Raw genomic sequence first — 18,302 nt, forward strand, 5'->3', positions numbered from 1 at the left:
TAAACTCTTAAAATTCTAGTAACTCTGTTCTTTTAATGTTATAATGGACATAATAAAAGAGGTATGCGTGAGAATTATTTTTTTATATATGATGTAATGATTAAAAAATTACAAAATACTTTGTCATAGATTGGCGGCTCCAAACCAATCAATGATCGACAGGCATGCGATATTATTGACCGAATCCGCAGCAGAAATTTGAGATTACCTTCCGATTATTGTTCGCTAAAAAGTTTGTTAGACGATCGTTCCAATCCGTTGTCAAAAAATGTTCTCAACTCCGCATTAGAAGTACTATCTGACTCATCAATTTTTGGACTTTATGATGAAGAAAAATCGGTCATACTAGAGTTTCACCTTCGTACTTTACTGTCCACAATAAATGCTGCTTCTCGCTCTGAAATTTGCCTAACGCATACTTCACGAGATGATCTTTTTGCTCAGCTAATCAAATTTGCAAAATTCTACATCTCAGGAGATGATTCACGATCTGAAGATATTGAAGCAATTAGTATTGATGAAAAAATTCTCATGAGGAATTATAATAACGATTTTTTACTCTGGATTCTTCGAGATGCAGTTCATGCTATGTCTGATAACGTTAATCAAAAATCGGAAGCAATAGACCTCACATCAATAAATGGTGTAAAAGATGAAAATATAAGCATTACGTCCGATATTAATTCTCAATTACAAGAGATATTTAGCTTCAAGAATCCGATATCATTATGGTATTCACAATGGAAGAAATTAGATACTATTTTACAAAATTTAATCAACTTAAATAAGGATAAAAATGATTTAGAAATACAGGAACCAGATGAGAGATTCTTACTTGAGCAGTTGTGGTCATACGCTTCAGTTGAGTTAATACAATTTCGGAATGTTAAGGATGATATAACTCAAAATACAAACGCTTTAAACGCTTTACTGAGAAATGATCCTATAGCTCGTTCATTATGGTTTGGAGTGCTTGACTTATCTCAAGAACTTGCAATGATAACTCAATCTGTCCAAAATTTAGTTTTCTTATATTATTTAGGTTTACGATCATTACAACATGCGCCTAATATCTACATTCGATCAAAGGCGGTAGAAGTTTTGATTATCATATCGAAGAAACATAAAATTTTTAATTCTCAACTTAATATCGATTTTCAAGATATGTTGAAAGTATTCAGAGAGATTAGTTCAAACGATGCAGTAAAATTTCAAAAACTTTTCAATATAATCTCGAGACGTTGTCTTGCGACCAGAAACGTATCAGAACTTACCTTGAACTTATATAAAAATATAAAAAAGGATGATAGACTACAAAAAACAATTTATGATATATTGGCAGCTGAGTTAACATGTCCTATTACTCAAGATATGAGTGAACAATTTCAAAAATTACCATGTGGTCATTTTCTTAGTGTTCAAGCGGTAAAAACTTGGTCAAACGAATGTCAGAATAAGAAAAAATTGTTTTCATGTTGTCTATGTCGAAAAGAGTTTCAATATGAAGAAGTTCAAAATGAGAAAATCTCTGCAATGCATCAAGGTCTTTATCAACAACTCGTTTTAGTAAAAAATATATCAAACATTCAAAACACAAGTGAGTTCAAGACAATTAACGGTGAATTGACACCACTTTCACTCCCTAATATCGCTATTAACCAAGATCAAAGAAAGAAAAAGACGCTTGGATTATTGAAAAAAGCACATCCTGCATACTCTAAAGCAAAAGCTGCAATAAAGGAAGAAAAATTTCCTGTTGCAATATTTTGGTTAAATCGGTTACTAGAAAATTGGCCGGATAGTTATAGTATTCGTTGTGAACGTGCTTACGCTCTAAAACAGCTTGGTGACTTTTATCAATCAATTTGTGATCTAAATATTGCAATTCACTTTAAGCCCAACAAACCACATGCTTGGTGTCTTCTTGGATCTGTATATCATCAAATGGAAAATAACAATCTTGCACTTTCGCATGTTACTCAAGCTCTAAATTTGGAGCCAACCAATCTACAAAGCTTATTGACACGTGGATTAATATATATAAATATGAACAGGTTTAATGATGCATTACAGGATTTTGATGCTCTTTTGGCCTTTTATTCTCAAAAAATGATATTCTCTCGATCAACTTCAAAAGTTACCTCAATTATTCAAAAGTTACATCTTGAGAAGTTTGCATTTAATAATCCTGCAAATAAAGTAGTTATCGTTGAATGTTTAAGAAGACGAAGTGGACTTTATTACAAAAAGAACAAATTTCAACTTGTGAAACAAGATTTGGATCGATTATTACGATTGGAACCCAAAGATCGTGATGCATTATTACTCCGTGGAAAATCACATCAATTAATGAATGAATTTGATTTGGCTATAAAAGATTTTAACAAAGCATTAATGATGAATCCTAAAGATTCATGGGTAATTAATAGAAGAGCAAGGTGTTATGCAGAAATCGGAAAACGAGAAGAAGCTATTAATGATTCTAATAGAGCATTAAAATATAATCCTAGTAATGGTTATTTTTACACTTCTAGGAGCTCTATTGTTACATCTTTCGGACATTTGGAACAAGCATTAGAATATGCCAACCTTGCTTCCATAATCGATATGTCAAATAGCGAAAATGCTTATCGTCTTGCGTGGGCGTACTTTCATTTGAAACGATACGGTGATGCCGTACATGAAATTAATCTTCCAGTATATGCGGACGACGATGATCCAGAGAATGCATGGAGATGGTCACTCAGTGGGTTCATTTTACATTTTTTTGAAAAAGAACATGATAATGCTCTCTCAAATTTTAACAAAGCAATTGAACTAGATCCAGATTTAGTGGATATATATTGTTATAGGGGACAATTTTATACGTTTCGCGGAGAATATGATAAAGCACTCAAGGATTTAAATCAGGCAATAGATATGTTACCCAATGAAACTTATTTATACCAGAATCTGGGTCACTTATATTTCGAAATGGGAGAATATAATTTAGCTTTAAAAGCTTTAAATAATGCAGATAGATTATTATCAGGGTACCTTTCAAATTTTTCGAACAAAGTTGCCAGATCTCGTATACTTACATATCGTGGAATGACTTATCATAAACTTGAGAAATATACCGAAGCATTAGAAAATTTAAATAGAGCGATTGGTATTCAAGTAATTAATCATGATGTGATGGCAATTGCTGAACGTGGATCACTCTATTATTCAATAGGTGAAGCGGACAAAGCATTGATTGACTTAGAAGAGGCGTTAAAAATCATGCCAAAAAATGATTACATGTGTAAAAGTTTGCGTAATGCATATACGATTAAAGGAAAAATTTATTTTTCTCGTGGACAACAAATTGAAGCTATGGATGCAATAGAAAAAGTGAAAACACTTGAATCAAAATTTCAAAACCAATGGGGTACAAATACTGAATTGTCCAAGGAATGCATAGAACAAATCACTCAGATCAAGGGTATCGGACTTGACTTATTGAGAGAGATACGTGCTGGATTCGAGAACGAGAAAATCATTTTTGATCAACATACTTTTAATAAATTATTATCTCATTGGGAGAAAGTTCTTGAAATTGACTCATGTGATCCATTGTCTAGCTCCATGGTTTCGGCGCTCCGTTTAATGCGGAAGAATCATCAGAATCTTATTAAACCATAGAAATCCTATCCTTATTATCATTTAAATAAGTATATATATATAATAATCAAATATTTCATAATTATAAAAATTCCTAATCATATAATATTCTTTTCCATAAATATCATAAATATTTATTTATTTTCTAATTATAAGAATTAAGAAAAAAAAAAATATGTAATAAAGATTTACCGAATAAATATTAATTATTAGGTGTAAGTTTGAATAATTCACATATTAAATTCATAAGCACACTTTCAAAAATAAATACTAAGCTCGCATTAAAATGATCTTTGTCTGCAATACCTATTTTTAAGTTTAGCGTTAGAATATGCTTTAAGCTTCAAGCTTTTACGCATTGGATCCATAACCAAGCTTCTCCGCGGATGGTAGGCTAAAAAGTGATGATGAAAATGAACATAATACGTAATATGACAAACGTAAAAAAAAAATTTACCATGAAATTACTATGAAAATAAGAAATGATTAATTTTTCATGTTAAGGTAGGTTTCACTACAGGGTTTTATTTTTCTTATATAATTTTGGAAAATTACCGTAACAACGTCGAATTTATTCTCCTAGTTGAGAGGATTAATCCAAAGAGATAAACAATGTTTACCATTTTAGTTGATTGTGTTGGTTGATAATAACAAATATTACAATTACAAAAGAATGAACATGAAAAGAAATGTATGAAAATTTTTAATCATTATATTTAATATATATATAATTTACTTTATCTAGGGAAAAACGTTTGCACATTATAGTTTATACTTTTTTTATTAATATTTTGATCGACTTATTTACTATATATTTACTTATAAGTACTAAATAACTCTGAGGATATAATAGATTTATTTTTGATAAATTAAAGATATGGAGTATGCGGTAATCTTGAAAGTTATTTTGCAAAAAAAGATCTAAAAAGTGAAAATATTATGAAATATCTCGTAATTTTACGACGGTAAAACATCCATCGTAGGATAAGTACTTGTTTCACTTTTCCAATTATCACAACTATAATTATATATATATATATATTATATAGAGGTCAGGACTGGTCAGGTGGCAAAAAAACTTTTTACTATTTATAGCTCTACACAGGGGTTTTTTATAAGATCGCTACGCGTTATTGATACCCAAAACTTCAGGCTTAAGGGTCACATGATTTATTGTATTATTTTTTACTATTAAGTTTAAAAAAAAATTTCACCAATGTCTTTTCGTCCAAAATAATCAAATATTATTATAATAATAAGTAAAATTACAATAAAGAAAATTGTTTGATAATATTACAATGAAATTAGTCAAATAAGTCTAAATTTAAGCAAACTAAATTTCTTACATTAAAGTTTTGATAAAAATATGTAATCTGAACATCTGACTATTAATAAAATTTCTTAAATTCTACGCAAATCAATACCTTACTCTGCCTAGTTTTATGATAAAGGCTACGTGCTAGCGAACATGACCCCTATATAAAGATGGTCATCGGTCCTAAAAGACCACGGTCTCGCGGTCCTACACCTTAAAAAGACGGACCAGTCCGTCTTGATGTAGGACCGCGGTCTTTTGGTCCTGTAACATGTACAATAAGACCGACGGTCTTTTTAAGGACTGCAGTCTTTTTAAGACCGATCAGTCTTTTTTCTTTTTTCTGCAAATAAAAAATTTTCTATTACTTTACTAGGAACAGTCTTCCTTTATAAATGAACATTGATTGCATAAATTTATAGGAACCATTCCAGACGTATATTATAAGCAAATAACATGTATAAAGACGGATTTATTATACTTTATTAACGTTAATTTTCTTTTTCCTTGGAGACAGGGAGACAGTCTTTTCTAGAAGTTTCAATATGCATGTAATAACTTATATATAAAGACCGATACAAAGACCAGGTCAGTCTCAGGACCGGTCCTACTGTGCCAAGGAAAATGAAAGACCACGGTCCTACAGGTCCTACAAGTCCTGGGACCGCCCGGTCCAGGACCGAGTAGGACCTGTAGGACCTATGACCATCTTTACCCCTATATATATATTTTTTGAGTCTCTGTATAGGATAAACGTCCTGAATTAATGAAAATACTCCACAATGACATACAGATTTGACAATAAGTGATCCATTAAACCATCTTTAGAGTTTTAATAATGAATTATGGAATAATATTAATGAAGAATTGAAATGCATTGTTATGGAATAGAATATTTTTTATAAGCTGAAAAATAGAATACAAAATAAAAATTTAAGCATGAGATAAATATAGAGAGTAAGTGTATGCTATATTCTTATGAATAGCAGAAAAATATCCTTGGAAAAAAAGGAATAATAATTTTAGCATAACCAATAGGTAACACCTCAAAAAGACGGACCGGTCGGACCGCAGTCTTTCGGTCTCACATCACGTGACCTAAATTGGCGAGAGACCACGGACCGTCGGACCGATCAGTCTTTTTTTTTCACCCTTACAGCTGATTTCATAATGTACGGGACACTTAACAAATTTTAAAAAACTCTGAAATATTCGGTAAAGCTTGATATAAAATAAAAATTATACGCTAATTTTGGAGTACTATTCCGAGAATGGTGGTGTAATTTTATCTTATTTTGAGCTTTACCGAATATTTCCGAGTTCTTTAAAATTTGCTAAGTGTCCCGACCTTTATGAAATCAGCTGTAAAAACGTTTAGATTTTTAGGTTCGGGGCCTCAAAGGTTTGCTATAATATCTCCCAAACTAGATGAAAAAAAGTTTTTTTTCTTTATAATTTTTTGCAAGTTGCAGTAAATATATAATTTTCAATATAAAGACCGGTATGACCTGCATCGGTCCTAGGACCGGTCCTAAAAAAAAAAAGACCGCGGTCCAGTCCTACAAAGTCCTAGACCGAGACGGACCTGTAGGACCGCTGAGCATTTTTACCAATAGGAAATTTATAATAATTTGTCTAGTCTTAAATTTTAATAAAAAATGACGTTGATAATATTTTCAGTTGTTAATTAAAATATTTTATTTATGTACTAATTATGATAAAATTCATAAATCAACATTACATGAAATTAAATGTAAATTCAGGTTCTTAGAATAAAGAACCTTTTTTTACTTATTCTATTAGATCATGATCATTTTAAAAAAAGAACAATTCTTAACCATTAATAAAATAATGAATATTATATATATTTTATTATTAAAATTCAGTCCTAGAGTTCTCTATTGCTAAAAAGAAGCTAATTTTAAATTATAAACAAAACTTAATAGAACATTTAAAAATAATAGTGAAATTTTTCTTCCTTTTCTTCTTCATCGTACCATTTAGTTTCAAATTTAATGATACCTAAATTCTCATATTTTTCAATTATTTTCATATTTTCCATACTTAAATCAGTATAGTAATCACCCTTAATCATTATTAAAGTAAGTAAATTTTTTGGTGTCCTAATTTTCCAGCTTATAAAAAAAGATTCTAAAACTTCTGAAGATACATATGAATATGAACTACTATGAATTTTTAATTCACAGAAATTATTTGGGGAATACTTTGCAATAGTTTCTAGTACCTCTTTTTTGTTTAGATGCTTTACTCCACATAAAATTTTAACACTTTCTAAATATTGACAGCTAATAAATATAGTTTTCAATATATCTAGCTCTCCATTTTTAAATATTATATATAGACTCTTAATGTTTGGACAAAACTTAGCAATAGATAAACTTAAATCTCTATTACTTCTAGAAATATATAATTTTTTAAGGTTTTTTCCATTATTTTCTAAAAATTTAATTACATACTCAACTTTTGGGCAATGAAAAGGGATTTTTAAAATTTGTAATTTAGAAAAATTGGCATATTGTAATTTTTTAAAATCTATGAATTCCCTATTAAAATCTTCAAATTCTTCAAAATTTTCAAAAATTTCAAAAACATTAGGAAATGAAAATATAATTTCTTGTAAATTTGAGAATAGATCAATAAATGATAATGGTAAATTATCTTCATCACTATAAAGATGTAATTTTGTTATTGAATCAGAATGTTTTGTTAAAAAAGGTATAATATCTGCCCAACTCCCATCAAAAGCTGATAAAGCTATATTTTTTAAATTATTCTGTAAAGAAATTAATTCTTTTAACTCATTTGAAACATCATTATTATCAATATTTATAGAAATTGATTGTAAATTATGGCATACTTGAGACAACTGATAAAAAAAATCAGAAGAAAGATTTGACTCACAACATAATTCTAAAAGGTCTCTTGCTCCAGGAAAATTATCAAAAGAAAAATTAACGTGATAACAGTAATAATTGTAGTAATAATCCAATTTTTTTAAGGAAGAGATTTGGGATGTGAACATTTTGATAATTTCATTGGTGATTAAACTAATTCTATCACTCAATAATGTTTCAATAGTTAATTTATCTCTAATACTATAAACTATTTTATCAATCTCATAAATTGAAAGAACTTTGCAAAATGCTGAATAATTAAACAGTGGTGGTTTTGGAGTAGGCGGTAAAATAAAAATGTTATTTTTATGTAGGAGCTCTTTTGATTCATTAGGAAGACAAGCAATTAATGTGCTAAGAATTGATGATGCTACTCTCAATGGACGTTTTTGTTTTTTAAAATTCCAAATATTCCTCCATAAAATTCTAACAGAAATTTTACACCATAGACGATTAACTAACAAACATGAATGTAAAGTAAGCTTATCTTCCTCTAAATATTCAAGGATTTCACTCAAACAATCGGCTGTAAGTTGACAAGTCATTCTTTTTGTTAAGAAATTAATTTACAGTAGTGTTCAAAATGCAAAAAAAAAGAAAATAAGTTATCTTTTTTGTGTAATAAAAACACGGAGTTTTCGGATATAAATTAACGACCTGCATTGATGCATTGTGTAACAACAAATCTTTGTCTATCTATAAATCATGTGATAATTGATCATCGACATGACTATTGCAATAAATATAACTGATAACTCCGATATGTTTATTACACAACAGGATTATCAAATAATTACGTGCACCAATCAATTGACGAAATTTTATTTTATTTTGATTCTTTGATTCAAAAAACTGGCCGCACATTTATTTAAAATTGATAGAATACAAACTATAATTCTTGGCGGAAATGAAAGATCAGCTTAATAAAAAGAGGCAATATGTACCAAACTATTTTTATATTTTTCCCGAGAACCAATAATATATGCAGTATAAATATTATTATTTTATCAAATTGCCGTATGAAATTTAAGAAAACTGACAATTTTCAAATAGTTTGCCAATTTTCTAGTCTGTTCTAAGTAACCATAACTGAAACTCCTATGCTATATTAATAAAACCAAAATGTAAGTTATTTTGTTGTTTATTTTCTGAATAGATTAATTATTTGATATTATATGGCTTATTTTATAATATTGTAATGAGTATTTTTAAATTAATAAAATATTTTTGTCTTTTTTAAAATTTTTTAGATCAAACATAAGATTATTTAATATGTTTAAAAATATAAAATTCATATTTTCAAAATTATATTAGTCATAATATTAGTTTACTAATATACAGTATTATGACTATCACTTGCATGTGACAATAATCCTTAGATCGATCGCAAATTTGTACCCTTAGATAATTGGTTACTGATTCAGTCATACGGTCAATCCGATCCGATCTAGAAATGAACTGGGCTAATGATTGACCGACAAAAAATCTCTGACACGTGATCTATGATGGTCTGACGTCCGAGTTTGATTGGCTTTATCTTGTGTAACATTTAACTTAGTCTTTTCGCGGTTTTGTTTTCAAAAGTAAAAAGAAGTTCAAAATAAACTTAATAAATTAATATTTTTATAGTAAAGATAGTATGCTTTTATTTAAATTCTTATTTACGCTTTGTTGAAGAAAATTTTTTTTTCATATATAGTTTAATATTATTAAATATGTATGTGTAAAACTATGTATGAAATATGATGTTGTACTCCTAGTCTGTTATATGAAATTATGTAAAATAATAATAATTAATTAAAATAAGATATAAAATTATGTATAAAAAATAATTAATTTAAAAAAGATAAAATTTTGTAAAAAAAAAATCAATTAAAATTAATTAATTAAAATTATGTAAAAAAAAAAAAATTAATTAAACCCACCAGGATTGGTGGCTGGAATTATATAATCGGCATATAAATTTCGCTTTTTTGAATTTGTTTAACGTCATGTAATAAACTGGCTAATGGAAGTAAGGTTGCATAATTTAGAATTTGTAATCTAAACGTTACAAAATTTTTTTAATTATATAGAAGGTATAGATTTTTTAAAAAAGATGACATGTTTATAATGATAAATTATTTACTGATAAATTATTTACAAAACAAAAGAAAATATTTATACAGCCACATTTCACAGGTCATGTGTCTAAGCTTTTTTGTCGGGGCCGCTGGTGAAGATTAGCCCACGATGTCTATAAAAAAAGAATGTTCAGAAAATGTCCAGTTGTCCGGAAAATTGCAATATTCCGGACGTCAAGACATTATGAATTTCCGAAAATGCCAAAAAAATGTCTAGGAGGCCAGCCTGGTTTCCAGAGAGTGGTCGGAATATTGCAATTTTCTAGACATATTTCATTTTCTGGACATTTTTGATGGCAAAAATTGATTATATTGTGCATTTTGCCCTTAATCATAAGCAAAAAAAGATTTTTAAATAATTACCCTTTAAATCTTGGATGAAATAACAACTAGAGTGTATTAAATAAAATTCATAAGTCATGTTAAAATTAAATATAGATTGGATATGATTTTGATTCAGAATAAAGAACTTTTTATTTACTGAGGCTTATTTAATAAAAAAAGAATTATAATAAATAGTAAGTAATATATATATATTATATTAAATTTAACCCTAAAATAAAGAAGTTTTAAAATCATAAATAATATGAGATACATATATGAATGAGCTGCGTAATCTCTAACATTGGGAAGTATCGCGCAAAATACTCAAGCCCAATTAGTCAATATATAGAGAGAACGTGATGATAGTATAAGAGAACGTGATAAGAGTAGAAAAAATGCTCACAGGTTACTGACATAAAGAAATAGGAAATATTAGTAATCATTTCTTTACAATGAAAATCAAATAAAAAAATTACTCTAATTCTTCTTCCTCTTCTTCTTCATAATATTGTTTAGTTACAAATTTAATAATTCCTAAATTTATATATTTTTCAACTATTTTCATATTTTCCAGATCTAAACAACTAAAATAATCACCCTTAATCATTATTAATTTAAGTAAATTTTTTGGTGTTCTATTTTTCCAGCTTATAAAAAAAGTTTCCAAATCTTTCGAAGATATATATGAAAGTGAACTACTATATATTTTTAATTCACAGAAATTATTTGATGAATAGTTTGCAACAGTTTCTAGTACCTCTTTCTTATCTAGATGCTTTACTCCACATAAAATTTTAATACTTTCTAAATATTGACAGTTAATAAATATAGTTTTTAATATATCCAGCTCATTATTTTTAAATATTACATACAAGCTCGTAATGTTTGGGCATAAGTTAGCAATTGATAAACTTAAAGCTCTGTCAGTTCTAGAGATATATAATTTTTTAAGATTTTTCCCATTATTTTCTAAAAATTTAATTATATACTCAACTTTTGGGCATTGAAAAGGGATTTTTAAAGTTTGTAATTTAGGAAAGTTAGCATATTGTAATTTTTTAAAATCTATAAAATCCCTTGTAAAATCTTCAAATTCTTCAAAATTTTCAAAAACTGAAAGAAAATTATTAGGAAATGAAAATATAATTTCTTGCAAATTTGAGAATAAATCAATAAATGATAATGGTAAATTATCATCATCACTATAAAGATGTAATTTTGTTATTGAATCAGAATGTTTTGTTAAAACAGGTATAATATCCGCCCAATTATTATAAAATGCTGATAATTTTACATTTTTTAAATTATTCTGTAAAGAAATTAATTCTTTTAACCCATTTGAAACATCATCATTGTTAATGTTTACAGAAATTGATTGTAAATTATGGCATACTTGAGACAGCTGATAAAAAAAATTAGAGGGAAGAGTTGATAAACAATCTAATTCTAAAAGGTCTCTTGCCCCAGGAGAATTATTAAAAGAAAAATTAATATAACCACAGTCAAAACGATAACAATCCAATTTTTTTAAAGAATAAATTTGGGATGTGAGCATTTTGATAATTTCATTTGTGACTAAACCACTTTTATCAGATAATGAATAATAAAAATTCGTTTTATCACTAAGAATACTACGAACCATTTCATTAATCTTATGAGTTGAAATAACTTTGCAAAATGCTGCATAATTAAACAATGGTGGTCTTGAAGTAGGTGGTAAAATAAAAATATTATTTTCATATAGGAGCTTTTTTGATTCATTAGGAAGAAAAGTAATTAATGTACTAATAATTGATGATGCTATCCTTAATGTATGGTTTCGGCAAGGGCTTTTAAAATTCCAAATATTTCTCCACAAAATTCTAACAGAAATTTTACACCAAAGACGATTGACTAACAAACATGAATGTAAGGTGAGCTTATCTTCCTCTAAATATTCAAAAATTTCACTCAAACTGTCCGAGTCAGCTATAAGTTGACAAGCCATTCTTTTTTATTAAAAAATTAATTTACAGTAGTGTTTAAAAATTTCAAAAACGTAAAAAAAAAAAAATTATTTTGTGTAATAAATATACGGAATATTTCGGACGTACAATATGCATTGATTGACATTGTGTAAGCGGTAGATTGTGATTTGTGATAAACCAAGCATCACATGAATTTTGCAGTAAATATAACTCTGAAATGTTTTATTGCACAATAAGTCAATAAGCGATCGTCGCCAGTTTCATGCTTACCAATTAGTTGCAAATTTTTTTTTATCTTAATCAAAAATAATGGAGAGTTTGCGCATTTATTTAAAATTGATAGGCTTAAATCATGAAATTTGTTGAACAAAAATAATTTTTCAAAATGACCTCTTAAACTTATATTAAACAATAACTAGAGCGTTATCAATATGATGAAGATTTATAATAATTTGCCTCACCTTAACATTTTAATAATGAATAATAATTACAAACTTAAATTTTTTATTTATTCGAAAATGTACTAAATAAAAATTCATAAATCAACATTGTGTGAAATTAAATATAGATTTATATGTATTATAGATCTTATAAAAACGAACTTTTTTTTTATTATTTACGTCTTCCTTGATAGTTTAAAGAAAAAAGAACAATTCTTAATAATAATAAAATAATAAATATTATTAAGTTTAGCTTTTAATAGAGTTTTCTAGTTCTTTAAGAAAATAAATAAGTTTTTAAGATTATAAATATACATGAATAGAATTTACTCAAAAATGTGAATAATGTAATTTTTCTTCCTCTTCTTCTTCATAATATGATTTAGTTTCGAATTTAATAATGCCTAAATTTTCATATTTTTTTACTATTTTCATATTTTCCAGATTTAAACAACTAAAATAATCACCCGTAATCATTATTAATTTAAGTAATTTTTTTGATATTCTATTTTTCCAGTTTATAAAAAAAGATTCTAAATCTTTTGAAGATACACAAGAATATGAACTACTATATATTTTTAATTCACAAAACTTATTTGGTGAATAGTTTGCAACAGTTTCTAGTACCTTTTTTTTATTTAGATGCTTTACTCCACATAAAATTTTAATACTTTCTAAATGTTGACAGTTAATAAATATAGTTTTTAATATATCCAGCTCATTATTTTTAAATATTACATATAAGCTCGTAATGTTTGGACATAAGTTAGCAATAGATAAACTTAAATCTCTATTACTTCTAGAGATATATAATTTTTTAAGGTTTTTCCCATTATTTTCTAAAAATTTAATTACATACTTAACCTTTGGACAATGAAAAGGAATTTTTAAAGTTTGTAATTTAGGAAAATTAGCATATTGTAAATTTTTAAAATCTATAAACTCCCTTGTAAAATCTTCAAATTCAAAATTTTCAAAAAGTTCAAGAACATTAGGAAACGAAAGTATAATTTCTTGCAAATTTGAGAATATACCAATAAATGATAATGGTAAATTATCTTCATCACTATTATAAAGACGTAATTTTGTTATTGAGTTAGAGTGTTTTATCAAAGTAGGTATAATATCCGCCAAATTATTATCAAAAGTTGATAAAGCTATATTTTTTAAATTATTCTGTAAAGAAATTAATTCTTTTAACCCATTTGAAACATAATTATTATTAATGATTATAGCGATTGATTGTAAATTATGGCATACTTGAGACAACTGATAGAAAAAATTAGAAGGAAGAGTTGATAAACAACCTAATTCCAAAAGGTCTCTTATTCCAGGAGAATTATTGAAAGAAAAATTAATGTAATCACAGTCAAAGCGATAGCAATCCAATTTTTTTAAAGAATAAATTTGAGATGTGAGCAATTTGATAATTTCAGTTGTGACTAAACCACTTTTATCAGCAGAAAATGAATTATAAAAACTCGTTTTATCACTAAGAATACTAAAAATCATTTCATTAATCTTATGAGTTGAAATAATTTTGCAAAATGCTGCATAATTAAACAATGGTGGTCTTGAAGTAGGTGGTAAAATACAAATATTATTTTCAAATAGGAGTTCCTTCGATTCATTAGGAAGACAAGCAAATAATGTACTAATAATTGATGATGCTACCCTCAATGAACGTCTTCGGCAAGGGTGTTTAAAATTCCAAATATTTCTCCATAAAACTCTAACAGAAATGGTACACCAAAGACGATTAACTAACAAACATGAATGTAAAGTGAACTTATCTTCCTCTAAATATTCAAAAATTTCACTCAAACAGTCAGCTGTAAGTTGACAAGTCATTCTTTTTGCTAAAAAATTAATTTACGGTAGTGTTTAAAAAATTTTTAAAATGTAAAAAAAGAAATTATTTTGTGTAATAAATATGAGAAGTTTTTCGGATGTACACTATACATTTGGTGCATTATGTAATTTAATGAGTCAATCAGTCAATCCGGATGAAACGGATGTTCATCAACGGGTAATCGGATTAATTCGGTCAATCTTAACCTCCGGAGTGGCCAGAATTAAATGATCATCTCGAGAATTTCCTTTTTTGGTCCCATTTTTCCATTTACGTATAAACTAAATATCCTTTTTTGGAAAGTATTGTAACGTATCATTTAGACGAACATCGGTAGATCATGTGATTAATTAAGCATCACATGGCTCGCAATTAATATAACTCCGAAAAAAATCCATATCTGATAGCCAATTTTGTGCTTACTAATCAGCACTTAGAATTGATAGGTTTAAAAAAAAAAATTTTCCAAAATAACGCGCGATGTACAGTATTAAGTATTATATGATTAATTATTAATTATAAATTGGTACACAATAGGCCAATAGAGCAGGTCTCTGGAATAAAAAATGTGTACAGAGTAAAATTTAAAATATACTTTGATATATTTTATGGAAATACAATAATAGGTTTAAATTCAGCAATTACCCTTTTAATACTTAAGTGAACAATAAAAATTTTTGTTTCATAATTCACTGTGTTTACGTATTTTTGAAAACTGACATATATAAATTTTAAAGGTTTTAAACACAAAATTTCTTTTTGGAATAATAAAAAAATGGCTTTTCAGTTTCCAGCTGATGTTTAAACCAAATTTTAAGAGGAAAATAAAATTACATTCATAATTGTTAATCAATTGGCTTTGGTGTAAAATTTCCGTTAGAATCTCATGAAAATATTTGAATTTAAATTTTTCGATCTACACTAATAATCCTTCTTTACTCTTATTGATAAATCATTTAAAACAATTAAATAAAGTAGTGTAGCCATAAATAATAAATTTGTTATTGTCTAATTTAAAACTTCTAGAATTGAATATTTATTAAATTTATTTTCTTACATTCTATTATGTTACATGAAAATCGCTAAATCTTCGAACCATGTGATTGTTGGTCTACAATCACGTTAAACTTAGAACGTGATGCCATACACATTGCATATCTTCCCCAGCGTCGCCCCAAGATTTTTTCACCCCACGTGACCTGCATAAAATGTCACCCCGTATCAGACCCCACCGTTTTCATTTTTTCATAAGTATTCTGGGGACAATTTTTAGTGGCGAAAAAAATATTTTTCACGCCCCTTAAACATCACTGGTCACGTGCGGGTGGAATTTTTACTTAGAAATCTTGGGTAAATCACAATGCATATGTATTACATAAAGATGCAACATGTTTTATAATAATAACAAATTTACATATGATTTAATTTGATTTATTTATTAATTTTCACTATCAATTTCTTCATTATTTATTTCCTCATCCATTTTTAGTAAGAATTTATTACAAATAACTTTATTAATTTAAAGAAAGTTGAGTGAAAAGAAAGGTTCCGAAGTAAACTGTAATTTTATCGTGTATCATTAATTTATAGTATATTGCAAAGTTAAAATAAAGTTAATAAAAAAAATAGTATTTATTTTTATTTTTATGCACAAAGTACACAAAATTATAAAGACAGTTTAAAAAAAAGTCGAAAATAATTCTAACACTAACAACCAAATCGTGTCCGTTAGGAGATGATGATACCTTGGCCTTGGAAATAAAAACAGGAAATGGAAGGGCTCCAAGAGCACTTCCGGGACCCGAAAGCCGAGGAAAGAAAAAGAACTACAAAAGTGAATATAATAAAAAAATTGATGCGCAGTTATGCACGTGCATGGTGCGATTTGTGCGTGTATCATCATCCAGTGCCCATCTCAGTTAAATTTAGTTAAATATTACTGCGCCATTCGTTAAGCCACTTGAACTAGTATTATATAAATATCCTTTTAATCTAATCAAAGCTTTTCTTAAAAGATACTTCCACCATCCTGCTGAATATAAAAGTGCTGATAAACTTTTCAAAAATGTTCAAACATTTGCAAATCTTAAGTCTACGTATAAGTAAAGAACTTGTAAGGGTCGACATGGTGAATTACATTGCAATCGATGTGGTACTTACAATAACTCTTGGGTCTTACTGAGGAAATACGCCAAAGATATAAAAACATGAGATTAATTAACTAGCCCTTTTGAATTGTATGCTGCTAGACATAATGATTTATGGCACTTAGAAATTCGTAATGCAAATCATACCTTCAGAAAACATATCAGGGCATCCAATTGCTCGTAAACTTACAGAAACTTTTGCAGCAATGACAGTTGCTGGATCACGTCCTCGAAATTTTATCAACCGGTTTAACGAATGGCGCAGTAAAATTTAATAATTTATTACAAGAAAAGGTACGAATAACGGGATCCGTCCAAAATCCGAAATTCAAAATCCCGAAGGTACGTTATCCCGACTAGGGATGGCAACGGTCACGGTCATTAACCGGTTATGACCGGTCATGACCGTGACCGATATCGGTCGGTCAAAGACCTCTGACCGACCGTTTGACCGACCGTTTAACCGATCCTGAAAACGTTTGCGAAACGTAATTTAATAAAAAAATGTTTCGCAAACGTTTTTTTAATTATTTTAATAGAAAATGTTGCGAAAACGTTTTTTATTAAGTATTTCAATTAAATTACATTTCGCAAACGTTTTCAGGATCGGTCAAACGGTCGGTCAAACGGTCGGTCAACGGTCGGTCGGTCGGTCAAAGGTTCTTGACCGGTTATGACCGACCGATGACCGACCATGACCGACCGTTGCCATCCCTAATCCCGACCCAAAATGTCAAAATCCCGAATTGTTTACAGCAAAATTCGAAATATAGTGGACACTTGAAAATTTTTATTGTCGGAATTGTGGGTTACCCGGCTAGTCGGGTTATTAGAAAAGAAAATAAATTTTACTATAATATAACACATTCTAACCCGAGTACCCGACAATCCCAACAATAACATTTTCAAGTGTCCACTATATTTCGAATTTTGCTGTAAATCCCGGATTTTATAATCCCGGCACTCCCATAATACTGATTTTCTTTCTTTTATTAATAAATTTAAATTTCAAGATTTTTCATTTCGGTATTTTTCATTTCGGGATTGTGAAGTGTCGGGATTTTGACGTTTAGGGATTTTGAGTGTCTGGATAATGTACCTTCGGATTTCGAGTTTCGGGATTTCGTACCAAACCCATACATGACACTAATGTATTCATATGTGTAAATATATTAGATCGGCTCCCAGGATCAATTCCTTGTTTAAAAATAGCCAGGATCGTATATATAATGCATGACGTGTTTGCATTTCATTTTATTCTGGTTTAAATTATATTTTTTCTCAGTTTATTAACAAAGAAAGTGTCCTTTTGCATGTTTACAAAAAGTTTAAATGTTCATTAACTGTTAAGTTAAATCCTGTAAACTAATCCAAAATTTAGAAATATAATAATTATTTAACCATTTTTAGTGAACTTATATTGGTAACTTTACCAACATGATTGACATAAAAGTATTTTAAATCTTTATTAGTAGTTTTTACGATGAGATTAAATGAGATTTTCGAAACACTTTCAATTTGTTATTATAATGTATATGAATCATATTGGAGATGATTATTTTTTAATATTCCCA

General features: G+C 28.1%; 4 protein-coding genes across 4 annotated transcripts; 1 reads left to right on the top strand and 3 right to left on the bottom strand.

The window, feature by feature from the left end:
* Positions 1-43: 43 nt before the first annotated feature.
* Positions 44-3,877, top strand: OCT59_013022 (uncharacterized protein; the record flags this gene model as incomplete). Its single annotated transcript, XM_025326667.2, has 2 exons — positions 44-61; positions 130-3,877. 2 exons carry the CDS (start codon positions 44-46, stop codon positions 3,664-3,666), a joined length of 3,555 nt encoding a protein of 1,184 aa, XP_025174977.1. The 3' UTR covers positions 3,667-3,877.
* A 3,034-nt stretch (positions 3,878-6,911) lies between these two features.
* Positions 6,912-8,420, bottom strand: OCT59_013023 (uncharacterized protein; the record flags this gene model as incomplete). The annotated part of the gene is made up of 1 exon (XM_066140546.1): positions 6,912-8,420. The coding sequence occupies one exon, from the start codon at positions 8,418-8,420 to the stop codon at positions 6,912-6,914; it is 1,509 nt and encodes a 502-aa protein (XP_066001424.1).
* Positions 8,421-10,794: 2,374 nt separating this feature from the next.
* On the bottom strand, positions 10,795-12,356 carry OCT59_013024 (uncharacterized protein; the record flags this gene model as incomplete). The annotated part of the gene is made up of 1 exon (XM_066140547.1): positions 10,795-12,356. Exon 1 carries the CDS (start codon positions 12,307-12,309, stop codon positions 10,795-10,797), a length of 1,515 nt encoding a protein of 504 aa, XP_066001425.1. The 5' UTR covers positions 12,310-12,356.
* A 514-nt stretch (positions 12,357-12,870) lies between these two features.
* Positions 12,871-14,580, bottom strand: OCT59_013025 (uncharacterized protein; the record flags this gene model as incomplete). The annotated part of the gene is made up of 1 exon (XM_066140548.1): positions 12,871-14,580. One exon carries the CDS (start codon positions 14,578-14,580, stop codon positions 13,060-13,062), a length of 1,521 nt encoding a protein of 506 aa, XP_066001426.1. The 3' UTR covers positions 12,871-13,059.
* Between the last annotated feature and the right edge of the window lie 3,722 nt (positions 14,581-18,302).

The sequence above is a fragment of the Rhizophagus irregularis genome, chromosome 20, assembly GCF_026210795.1.
Source record: "Rhizophagus irregularis chromosome 20, complete sequence".
NCBI classification, from domain to species: domain Eukaryota; kingdom Fungi; phylum Glomeromycota; class Glomeromycetes; order Glomerales; family Glomeraceae; genus Rhizophagus; species Rhizophagus irregularis.